Raw genomic sequence first — 12,963 nt, forward strand, 5'->3', positions numbered from 1 at the left:
AAAACTTCACTCTCTCCACGCCATCTACATTCTTCCATGGAATGCAACCGGCAGACGCATCAGACGCGTCTGTGTCCTCCACAAACTGCTGTGTTAACCTTGGTTATTACACAAGAGTGTATAAGGTCTAACCTTGGGAGGTGACAAGAAAATGATTTGTAAAGGAAAGCCAAAGCTAGTATGCTACTCATGCCGAAGCAAACGTTTCAAACACCACTGTGTTCATCATCAGTATCAAGTAAGAATGAGTTGCAGCAAGGTGTGCGCAGAGGTAGGCAGGTAACTGAACAGACAAAAACAACAACACAAATGAAACACGTGACAGACGCCACTCGAATGCCAACGGCCGTGACGTCATCATTTGGGCTGCAATTAGGACCTGGGTGTTGACAAGAAACCCTAATACACAATTTACCCTCACATAAAACCTTTCCCATAAGTCGGTGAAATGGCGCCGCGATATCCGCGCATTTCTGTAAATATTTGCGGTGAATTGGCGTGAATGCATTTTTGAGGTTCATCAGAGAAAGTCGAACTGAACTGAATCAAATTTACTGGCATCCTCGAATCAGAAATCAACTGTCGAATCTGATGGATCAATGTTTATTTTTACATGGATTATCAACATAAAGCATGGAAACGGTTGCATGCGATATTACAACAACGACATGATATACAAGGAATGATAAAACGGAATATGTTGTCAATATCTAATTGACACGTTGACATAATTCTATGGAAGAAGTGGCATCCGAAACGCACAAAATGTAATAATAAGTAGTGTCGACGTCATAATTGCAATTATTATGTTGTGTTTTTCAGGCATTAACCGTTTTTTTATTAACGTCGGATAATAATCACGCTGTAAACCAAGTTTAACTGATTTACGGCGAACGTGCTATTCGTTCGTTGACACTTCCAGCAACAAGCCGCCTTTTCAAATGTGTCACGTGGTAATCCGAACTCAAATAACCCGGTATGCATTTTCTATACAGGCCACATGTCTTTTGCGTAAAAAAGATACGAAGGGACAGAGGACAAAGGACATATAGGACAGAGACTTTTTGTACGCGTGGTTTGTAACGTGTTATTGTTAATCCTCGTGCGCTTGTTTATTATGTATTAAACTGATCGATTGACTGTGGGTTTGATAGCAGCCTTTTTATCAGGAGTCAGATATACGGCAGTGTTATTATTTGTGTAGACGTTTTAAGTAACGCCCTACAAATACCATGATAATAACAAACATGCAAAATGGCAAAGTTTTCGCTACTAACACAAAAATTGTGAGGATTTGTGAAATAAATTCGGTTCGGTATAATTGCTTTCCTGTTATTTACGATTTAAAGCCTTTATCAAAACAGGTGAAAGTATTTACAATGTCTGTCAATAATTGTAAATCAACACAACGTTGCCATGGTAACTAACAACGCAATGTTAATTTTCGTCACTTTAAACCTCCCCAACATTTATTCGCATTTCACTTTCATCTTAGAACTCATAATTCCGCCATATGAGTTTTTCCATAGATACCAACTCATAGTGTTGTAACCAGTAGAAGTTCTCGACCACGGACCATTGAGGCGGGCACGTGAACAATGACGATGCCACCAAGCTCCACCATGATTTGCAGCACAATTAAAACTTGACCTGCAATTATAATTAAGTCGGTTGTCAACAACTCTGTGTTACAACTTATTTAAACTCAATTAAAACTTGTGTTTAACTAAAACTTTAACGCAACCCCCTGTTTCAGAGCAATTGATTTTTACAATTGTTGATTTAGGGTAGGCGGTTAACTTTGTCAACGAAAATCAACTATTTGAGGAAATGCATTTCATCTTTTTTAAAACAACTCGTTTTGTTTTTTAGTAAAACAGAAATATAATCAGACACGTTGTATCATTATTACTCACTCATCATTGTCTCTGTTGCGTGTTGAAAATCTCATCCCGTTATCATAAAATGTCATGGCATCTCCTATATTCCCCGAATATCCGGATATAGTAATTGTGTAAGAACTTCCTTCATCGCCAATGCTGAAAGTACTGAAAACAACAATGTCATAATGTTTAATTTAATGCAAAGTAATTTAAATAACAACGGATAATTTGTTGTTTTAAATCAATCCGCTTACATTAGTTTGTTGCTCATGGAAATGATTGTTGAACATAAAACCCTTTATGACGTAATAAACGACATGTGTCATACATTGTGTTGTGTTGTGTGGAATAATTATTTGTCAACTAAGCAATAAACACAGAGTGGGATTGGAAGTTTTGAGAAGGAAACCCAGTTATTTTTCAACTTTAAGTTCACAAACGACTTGAGGTCCATTTTTAAGCAACCTGAAACCTGTTCCATTTAAATAAGATGTCAATCAAGCATACAATGCTGACATTGCAAGATGTATTAGGAATATCTTACAGGAGAAGCAAAAGTTAGATGAGTTTTTGCCGAGACTATTCTGTAACCCACATTTAACTATGTTGTTTGTGACAGAGTTTCTTAATATTTCTGATCCTACGTCACTGGCAGGGTACGTGTGCCTCGGTTAAACGTTCATTTAAGGCGATTACAAAAGAGGTTTTATTGTAGCTAAGGCAGTGGTTCTTAACCTTTTTTATTATCGCTATATCTGTTACACTTTCTTAACTTTTTCTACCGCATGGCATTACCAATTACCAATAAGTGTTCAACACACAGTGAATACAGATCATTATATTTCTTTTCCGACTACTTTTGTGTATTTCGGTGTCGACTAATTATCCACCTACAACCTTTAAATTTCCCACCGGATAAGAACCACTGGCCTAAGGAATTAACTCTGCAGGCCAATGCACCCATTTTCTTGCATAGAGACCCAACAATATCCAATCAACCACGCAACGACCAGCAGCTAACCCAGGGGTGGGCAAAGAGAACACAGAGTGTTTACACTATACAACTTATACACTGACAATCAAGTTGTGTCAGCGTCTTACACGTCGCGATTACGGGATATTTGTTGCCTCATTCAAAACATTGGGAGCCGAGCATGTTGGGCAGAAAATCGAAATTTCAAATACTGAATTATGCATGGGTGTTAGATGGAGAATATAATAACCATTTGATCCCATATATCTATGCGGGACACATCATTAATATTCACTGAATTGCTGCCATCAATTGTCTAACAGTTTGGCCGTGGTTAATTTCGCTTGAACTGACTTCCAGATGCCTACGTTTCAGAAGATTTGGAATCAAGGGCAAGAAAATTTTCTGCAGCCACATTCTCTAAGCGCAAAAAGGTGGCGTTCGACCCAATCCGAGCCCCACTGAGCTCGGTCCCGGCAATCCGCGACCAAGCGATTGCGCAAACCTCAAGAGCGGTGATGTGGGGTCGTTACGAATTGATTACCATCCCTATGTGTGTGCGGTATCTAAACTTTTTGTTTTCATAATTATTCCGAACCGAGTAAATGCATTGAAACACAGCAAGAATATTCTGTGTTGCTTCAAACTTAAAACACGAATTTTGTGAATCTGACGTAATAAGGGGGGTATTTCCCTAATGTCTTTTAAGATTTTGTTAGTTATGACGACATGATAGCATCGGGTAAATTATCGTTGAAACAATGGCATTATATTGAAAACGTTAAATTCGTTATAGTCTTACCTATACTCGGCAAAACCTTGACCTCCGGAAAAATCCTGAAGGTCAACACGAAGACGACATCTAGTGGACGCACTGGTGATTTGATGCAGTTTTTCCAAACCTGACAAAATTTGTTGGTTGTAATAATATTGCTGAAAACACTGGAATTTAAATTGGATTAACAGATACTGTTATATTGACTCTAGTATTGTTACGTAGCGTACTTGAAACGTGTTGTTTAGCTCCCCTGTATATAAACTGGGTGTGTACAAGTTATAACAATGTGTTCAGTAAAACAAACCTGGAACTCCTGTTGCTGCCACGGGCATATTGCAATTAAAAATGTACCGCTCTTCTGGCATGAAATATACGTGCTGTATTTTTACGACGTTTCGTCTGCCATTCAGCGAGACTTCATCGGGTATTTACCGCAATTTCAAAGTAAACTACACTAAAACATTCAGGGGTACAAAAAAGAAAAAGGACAGGTTGACACCGCTTGTCAGATCACGTGACAGAGGCAAAACACGAAACACTGCGGGAGGCGCAACAGTTACAACAAATTGTTATAAACTGCCCGGAAAGTAAACACATTGTTGTTTGTCGTTGACGCATCCACTGTTTTTGTGAATGTGAAGCGACTCAAGAAAGAGCCGCTTTGTGTGGTCCAACTCCTTTTCCAGAACTTGGAAAGGGCTTTATCGAAGGCAACTTCGTGTCGCAGTGTCACCGCATGCTTGGCCAACGCAGTCTTGCTGATACGAAGTTGCCTTCGATAAAGCCCTTTCCAAGTTCTGGAAAAGGAGTTGGACCACACAAAGCGGCTCTTTCTTGAGTCGTTTCACATTCACAAAAACAGTGGATGCGTCAACGACAAACAACACTTTTTGTGCCCTTAAATGTTTTAGTGTAGTTTACTTTGAAATTGCGGTATCAATACATGAAGGAGTCTCGCCGCATGGCAGACGAAACGTCGTAAAAATACAGCACGTATATTTTATGCCAGAAGAGCGGTACATTTTCAACTAAAACAAACTATTATTCAAAGTTTTGCAACATTTGTACTTGGTTAAGGATTGCTTTATTGGAATACAAACCAATCCAAAATTCTGTTGATAGATTCCCAAACCCGTTCTTGTAATCCACCCAATCTCTATCGAAACTCACAGATCCATCATAACGACGCTGGAACACCTGGTAATTATCAAGTAAAACAATTGGTCTAAAAAAGTTAGATGACCTCCATGTCAAGATATGACTTTTCACTATCATGTGTAATTTCCTGACCTTTACAAACAACACAATCCCGGGCGTATGGTTAAGTATTGTAGTGTGAAATCGGAAATTACATGGCGTGCATAATAACCTCGCTTACCCAACATAGCGCTGGTGCCAGGGATTGCCCACCCCTGTGTTAGTGATATTTATCAAAGTATGAATACCTGCCACCCATCTTCACAGTAAACTTCATCTCCCGATCTGAGATGTTGGCGACCTTTAATATCTGAAGTTTTACAGGAACCCGGTGGAAGAGAATCTATGAGATTCCAGAGACCTGCAGACGGTTAAAACTCATCAGATTGGCAGAAGTATTGAGTTAAACTCATTCACACGCAAGTAGGCGGTGAAAACCCCACAATATTTGCACGACCTGCATTATGACCAGAATATACCGGTGCCAGATGGAACCCTCCCTGATTCGCACGTGATGACGTATATGTTGGGTTTGCCAATACCTTTGCCCGTAACTCACGTCATGACTCGCTTCTGCCCCTAGTGGTGTAGATTGGTGAGCACGCAAGTATCTACACCACTAGGGGCAGAAGCGAGTCATGACGTGACTTACGGGCAAAGGTTTTCAGAATTTGACACATATGTAAGATTTATATTTAAATAAAGTAAAACTCAACTGTTGGAAGTGTTACTCAGTTGACCTTGCAGTTGATCCACTCTGTTCGACAACTCTGTGAATAAAATGTTCGATGTGTGTGTGGGCGTTGGATGTTAAGTGCATGAACTTAACTGTTAGATGTGCGTTTCTGCTCACTCTGCATTTGATTCACTCTGTTCGACAACTCTGTGAATAAAATGTTAGATGTGTGTGTGGGCGTTGGATGTTAAGTGCATGAACTTAACTGTTAGATGTGCGTTTCTGCTTACTCCGCATTTGATCCACTCTGTTCGACAACTCTGTGAATATAATGTTAGATGTGTGAGTGGGCGTTGGATGTTAAGTGCATGAACTTAACTGTTAGATGTGCGGTTCTGCTCACTCTGCAGTTGATCCACTCTGTTCGACAACTCTGTGAATAAAATGTTCCATGTGTGAGTGGGCATTGAATGTTAAGTGCATGAACTTAACTGTTAGATGTGCGGTTCTGCTCACTCTGCATTTGATCCACTCTGTTCGACAATTCTGTGAATAAAATGTTAGATGTGTGAGTGGACATTGAATGTTAACTGCATGAACTTAACTGTTAGATGTGCGGTTCTGCTCACTCTGCAGTTGATCCACTCTGTTCGACAACTCTGTGAATAAAATGTTAGATGTGTGAGTGGACATTGAATGTTAACTGCATGAACTTAACTGTTAGATGTGTGGTTCTGCTCACTCTGCAGTTGATCCACTCTGTTCGACAACTCTGTGAATAAAATGTTAGATGTGTGAGTGGACATTGAATGTTAACTGCATGAACTTAACTGTTAGATGTGCGGTTCTGCTCACTCTGCATTTGATCCACTCTGTTCGACAACTCTGTGAATAAAATGTTAGATGTGTGAGTGGACATTGAATGTTAACTGCATGAACTTAATTGTTAGATGTGTGGTTCTGCTCACTCTGCAGTTGATCCACTCTGTTCGACAACTCTGTGAATAAAATGTTAGATGTGTGAGTGGACATTGAATGTTAACTGCATGAACTTAACTGTTAGATGTGCGGTTCTGCTCACTCTGCAGTTGATCCACTCTGTTCGACAACTCTGTGAATAAAATGTTCCATGTGTGAGTGGGCATTGAATGTTAAGTGCATGAACTTAACTGTTAGATGTGCGGTTCTGCTCACTCTGCATTTGATCCACTCTGTTCGACAACTCTGTGAATAAAATGTTAGATGTGTGAGTGGACATTGAATGTTAACTGCATGAACTTAACTGTTAGATGTGCGGTTCTGCTCACTCTGCAGTTGATCCACTCTGTTCGACAACTCTGTGAATAAAATGTTAGATGTGTGAGTGGACATTGAATGTTAACTGCATGAACTTAACTGTTAGATGTGTGGTTCTGCTCACTCTGCAGTTGATCCACTCTGTTCGACAACTCTGTGAATAAAATGTTAGATGTGTGAGTGGACATTGAATGTTAACTGCATGAACTTAACTGTTAGATGTGCGGTTCTGCTCACTCTGCATTTGATCCACTCTGTTCGACAACTCTGTGAATAAAATGTTAGATGTGTGAGTGGACATTGAATGTTAACTGCATGAACTTAACTGTTAGATGTGTGGTTCTGCTCACTCTGCAGTTGATCCACTCTGTTCGACAACTCTGTGAATAAAATGTTCGATGTGTGAGTGGGCGCTGGATGTCTAGTGCATGAACTTAACTGTTAGATGTGTGGTTCTGCTCACTCTGCAGTTGATCCACTCTGTTCGACAACTCTGTGAATAAAATGTTAGATGTGTGAGTGGACATTGAATGTTAACTGCATGAACTTAACTGTTAGATGTGTGGTTCTGCTCACTCTGCAGTTGATCCACTCTGTTCGACAACTCTGTGAATAAAATGTTAGATGTGTGAGTGGACATTGAATGTTAACTGCATGAACTTAACTGTTAGATGTGCGGTTCTGCTCACTCTGCAGTTGATCCACTCTGTTCGACAACTCTGTGAATAAAATGTTAGATGTGTGAGTGGACATTGAATGTTAACTGCATGAACTTAACTGTTAGATGTGTGGTTCTGCTCACTCTGCAGTTGATCCACTCTGTTCGACAACTCTGTGAATAAAATGTTAGATGTGTGAGTGGACATTGAATGTTAACTGCATGAACTTAACTGTTAGATGTGCGGTTCTGCTCACTCTGCATTTGATCCACTCTGTTCGACAACTCTGTGAATAAAATGTTAGATGTGTGAGTGGACATTGAATGTTAACTGCATGAACTTAACTGTTAGATGTGCGGTTCTGCTCACTCTGCAGTTGATCCACTCTGTTCGACAACTCTGTGAATAAAATGTTAGATGTGTGAGTGGACATTGAATGTTAACTGCATGAACTTAACTGTTAGATGTGTGGTTCTGCTCACTCTGCAGTTGATCCACTCTGTTCGACAACTCTGTGAATAAAATGTTCGATGTGTGAGTGGGCGCTGGATGTCTAGTGCATGAACTTAACTGTTAGATGTGTGGTTCTGCTCACTCTGCAGTTGATCCACTCTGTTCGACAACTCTGTGAATAAAATGTTAGATGTGTGAGTGGACATTGAATGTTAACTGCATGAACTTAACTGTTAGATGTGTGGTTCTGCTCACTCTGCAGTTGATCCACTCTGTTCGACAACTCTGTGAATAAAATGTTCGATGTGTGAGTGGACATTGAATGTTAACTGCATGAACTTAATTGTTAGATGTGTGGTTCTGCTCACTCTGCAGTTGATCCACTCTGTTCGACAACTCTGTGAATAAAATGTTCGATGTGTGAATGGGCGCTGGATGTCTAGTGCATGAACTTAACTGTTAGATGTGTGGTTCTGCTCACTCTGCATTTGATCCACTCTGTTCGACAACTCTGTGAATAAAATGTTCGATGTGTGAGTGGGCGCTGGATGTCTAGTGCATGAACTTAACTGTTAGATGTGTGGTTCTGCTCACTCTGCAGTTGATCCACTCTGTTCGACAACTCTGTGAATAAAATGTTCGATGTGTGAGTGGGCGCTGGATGTCTAGTGCATGAACTTAACAGTTAGATGTGTGGTTCTGCTCACTCTGCAGTTGATCCACTCTGTTCGACAACTCTGTGAATAAAATGTTCGATGTGTGAGTGGGCGCTGGATGTCTAGTGCATGAACTTAACTGTTAGATGTGTGGTTCTGCTCACTCTGCAGTTGATCCACTCTGTTCGACAACTCTGTGAATAAAATGTTCGATGTGTGAGTGGGCGTTGGATGTTAAGTGCATGAACTTAACTGTTAGATGTGTGGTTCTGCTCACTCTGCAGTTGATCCACTCTGTTCGATAACTCTGTGAATAAAATGTTAGATGTGTGAGTGGGCATTGAATGTTAAGTGCATGAACTTAACTGTTAGATGTGCGGTTCTGCTCACTCTGCAGATGATCCACTCTGTTCGACAACTCTGTGAATAAAATGTTAGATGTGTGAGTGGACATTGAATGTTAACTGCATGAACTTAACTGTTAGATGTGCGGTAGTAACCCCGACGGACTGTTCCGTTACGAAGGGGATTTGAGTTTTGTCACGTGATTGGTGAGTACGCAGGTATTTACACCACTAGGGGCAGAAGGGAGTCATGACGTGTGTTACGGGCAAAGGTTTTAGCATTTGTTATCTTGACACATCTGTGAGATATCAATTTATATGAAAATGAAACTCAACTGTTGGAAGTGTTACTCAGTTGACCTTGCAGTTGATTCACTCTGTTCGACAACTCTGTGAATAAAATGTTCGATGTATTTACTTGAATATGATTTTATGAGAGTTCACCGTGTAGGGGATTTGTTGTACTGTTGTGTTTGTATCAAATATCTATCTGTACTGCTTGGTTTGTTAAAGTTTCCTATCCAATAATAAATTTTGTCGAGAAGTGTTTAGAGAAGAATCTTATACCTGTAACAAGTCTCATCAAATCTTCTTTGCCAGCCACAGGTCCTTGGTCTCCCTTTTCACCTCGGTGACCTTGAGGTCCACGTGGTCCCATCTTTCCTGGTCTTCCAGTCTCTCCTCTGGCACCTTTCAAGCCGGAATGTTCTATCTCTGATCCTTGTTCTTGTCCGTCACAAATGGAAACAACTCTGCATACTTGTTGTTGTTGGTGAGTTATGACAAGACGGCCGACCAACAAAACTCCAAACAAAATCAATTTCAACATTGTTAAACAAGCTAGACTTTGAAAATCTGTAAATAGTTGCTCAGTCATCACATGGAAATTAACAAAGTAAACGCCAACGTTAAATTTGCACCAAAATTACCTAATTAACAACTACATTGAAAATATGGAAGATTCACTGAGACCTGCTGGCGAAAATCAATACACATTTATGCTGCGTAGATGAAACAAATATGAAAATAATGCAAATGATAAATGTGGAGTTTAAATAAATGTTGCGCATAATCCAAGCTTAAACTGTTGGCCAATGTTACGTTGCTTAATGTAAAACTTTCAGTGCGGCCAGCAATTATGCAAGGAAGTGCTCAGTGCGTGCGTTTGTTGATTGTTAATTGCGCATAACTGCATTATCCCGTCTACTGAGGTCTCAACAACATCAGCAAACGAACGCAATGAAAAGAATGCTGTTGTTATGTACATCGTTGCCAAATACACCACAAAACTTTGTTAGGACAAACTGATTTGTCAATTGTTGGGACACAAAAGTCACTTTTGCTTGATTTCTTACGTCACGCGTTGTAAAAAGGCACCTGCCACAAGTCACGTAATGCCTTAGTGATCGCAATGCGTCGACCTAGACACGCGGCGATCACGCATTCATCACGTGGACCGCTTGGTCTCTACGAAAACTAATATCCAACCGCATTTAAAAAACGTACTTCTACGTCAATTAACATTGTGCGCTAAGGATTTTTTGATGCAGATATACGTCAGCCGCACAGAAAGTGTTAAGAATATTTGTTTATGATTAAAGTTGTTTTCTGATAACAAAGGAAACACATATCCTTGTAAACGAGTTTTGCAGTCGAGTTATCCATCGCAAATTACATCTGGCATCTCTACTTGGTTTAAACTTCACCTTCAACTCTATCAGTCATAACTTGTCCAAGTACGAGTGACATTAAACCACGGTCAGCTGCAATACAAGCTTGATCTGAACTGGATAACGTTGCGTTTCCAACTACACAGACCCGAGCAAACTCCAAGCAGTAATCACGACGCAACGGTAACTTGCTTAAAACTTCCTTCAATGTGCCGGAAACCTTTGAATTTCCGAGGACCCAATCAGACCTGGCGTAACGAATGACGTCACTGCGTATCAAAATACATCTAGGCAATGGAAGTCGGTTTTAAATAACTTAAAGTGCGTGCGCTCGATTGCAAGAGTTTGTAAACTTTTACATTGATTCTGGCTTCGAATTATGGCTACCTTTAATTGATTTGTTCGGGAACAAGACGTAGTTGATCTTAATGCAATTTAATGAATATTTAAATTAGCTGATTTTCATTGCTTCGTTCCGTTCAACCCCAAAAAAACCCAAAAATAAAAATATAAAAATGCTAATGGATCAAAAACAAAATCTTTAAATCTCGTATAAATGAGTGCAAGCAATGAACCACACAGCATTTGCAGCCTGTATAAATGAGTGCAAGCAATGAACCACTCAGCATTTGCAGCCTGTATAAATGAGTGCAAGCAATAAGCCACACAGCATTTGCAGCCTGTATAAATGAGTGCAAGCAATGAACCACACAGCATTTGCAGCCTGTATAAATGAGTGCAAGCAATGAACCACACAGCATTTGCAGCCTGTATAAATGAGTGCAAGCAATGAACCACACAGCATTTGCAGCCTGTATAGATGAGTGCAAGCAATGAACCACACAGCATTTGCAGCCTGTATAAATGAGTGCAAGCAATGAACCACACAGCATTTGCAGCCTGTATAAATAAGTGCAAGCAATGAACCACACAGCATTTGCAGCCTGTATAAATGAGTGCAAGCAATGAACCACTCAGCATTTGCAGCCTGTATAAATGAGTGCAAGCAATGAACCACTCAGCATTTGCAGCCTGTATAAATGAGTGCAAGCAATAAGCCACACAGCATTTGCAGCCTGTATAAATGAGTGCAAGCAATGAACCACACAGCATTTGCAGCCTGTATAAATGAGTGCAAGCAATGAACCACACAGCATTTGCAGCCTGTACCAAAATGAGTGCATGCAATGAACCACACAGCATTTGCAGCCTGTATAAATGAGTGCAAGCAATGAACCACACAGCATTTGCAGCCTGTATAAATGAGTGCAAGCAATGAACCACACAGCATTTGCAGCCTGTATAAATGAGTGCAAGCAATGAACCACACAGCATTTGCAGCCTGTATAAATGAGTGCAATCAATGGACCACACAGCATTTGCAACCTGTATAGATGAGTGCAAACAATGAACCACACAGCATTTGCAGCCTGTATAAATATCTTGCGAATATAAAACATGGATTCTTTTTCCAGTGCTGACATTGGCAAATATTATCCAATCAACAAGTTGATGGCCGCTTACGAGATCACAAACGAAAACGAAGATTTCTGCTTCAAACGAACCGAGAACGTCAACGCGAAATTCAAGAACGTCGACACCAAGAACAAATGATAGCAATTCTGGGGAAGCCTCGCTCGAGTGAAGGATCGAGGGAAGGAATGGCATCAACGGTAACTCACGCCAAATTTTTCGCCTTTTGATTCGACATCAGAGCTGTGGGTTGACTACTGGTCTCACGTGGTACCCGACGATCGACTGGCAAAAGTATTTTTGACGAATCAATCTTCAGCTGTGTACGAGATGCTTTTCAATTTGGCTGCACAGGAATCGCCACCAAGAGATATCAACGAGCTCACGTTAGAAGAAATCGTCCAACATATGAAGTTTCAGTTCGACCCCAAACGTTTCATAGTCCGTGAAACAAGTTTTGGACCGACATGAAGCGCAAGCCGGGTGAAACCATTCAAGAGCTCGCTGTTCGCATTCGACAAAGCGCAGCAACTTGCGACTTTGCATCCATCACAGATTGATTGGATGAAGCTTTGCGCACTCGTTTCATCTGTTCAATTGAAAACGAAGCGGTTTTGAAAGCTCTGTTCAGGACAAAGGATGACGAATTGAGTTTTGCTCGTGCAATTGACATTGCGGTCGAAACCGAAGATGCTGCCAAAATGGCTAAAGAAACTGTTAACGGGATGCAGCCATCAACTTCGTTGTTCAAGGTACGTGCTACAGCTAAACCGTGGGAGAAACGTAAAGTGGATTCGAGGTCGGTGCAATCACCTGAAGGGAGGAAATGTTATCGATGTTGCAAGAATTTCGCGTCAGGCTTCCGAATGTCGTTTCAAGAATGCAACCTGTCATTTTTGTCACCT

The 12,963-nt window shown here is 40.5% G+C and overlaps 1 protein-coding gene across 1 annotated transcript; it reads right to left on the reverse strand.

The window, feature by feature from the left end:
* Nucleotides 1-1,149: 1,149 nt before the first annotated feature.
* On the reverse strand, nt 1,150-9,744 carry LOC145907415 (ryncolin-4-like). The gene is made up of 6 exons (XM_082994831.1): nt 9,483-9,744; nt 5,080-5,192; nt 4,735-4,831; nt 3,659-3,758; nt 1,917-2,048; nt 1,150-1,650 (listed from the first exon to the last, which is right to left on the reverse strand). The coding sequence occupies exons 1-6, from the start codon at nt 9,742-9,744 to the stop codon at nt 1,470-1,472; spliced, it is 885 nt and encodes a 294-aa protein (XP_082850957.1). The 3' UTR covers nt 1,150-1,469.
* Between the last annotated feature and the right edge of the window lie 3,219 nt (nt 9,745-12,963).

The sequence above is a fragment of the Ascidia mentula genome, chromosome 6, assembly GCF_947561715.1.
Source record: "Ascidia mentula chromosome 6, kaAscMent1.1, whole genome shotgun sequence".
Taxonomy (NCBI): Eukaryota; Metazoa; Chordata; class Ascidiacea; order Phlebobranchia; family Ascidiidae; genus Ascidia; species Ascidia mentula.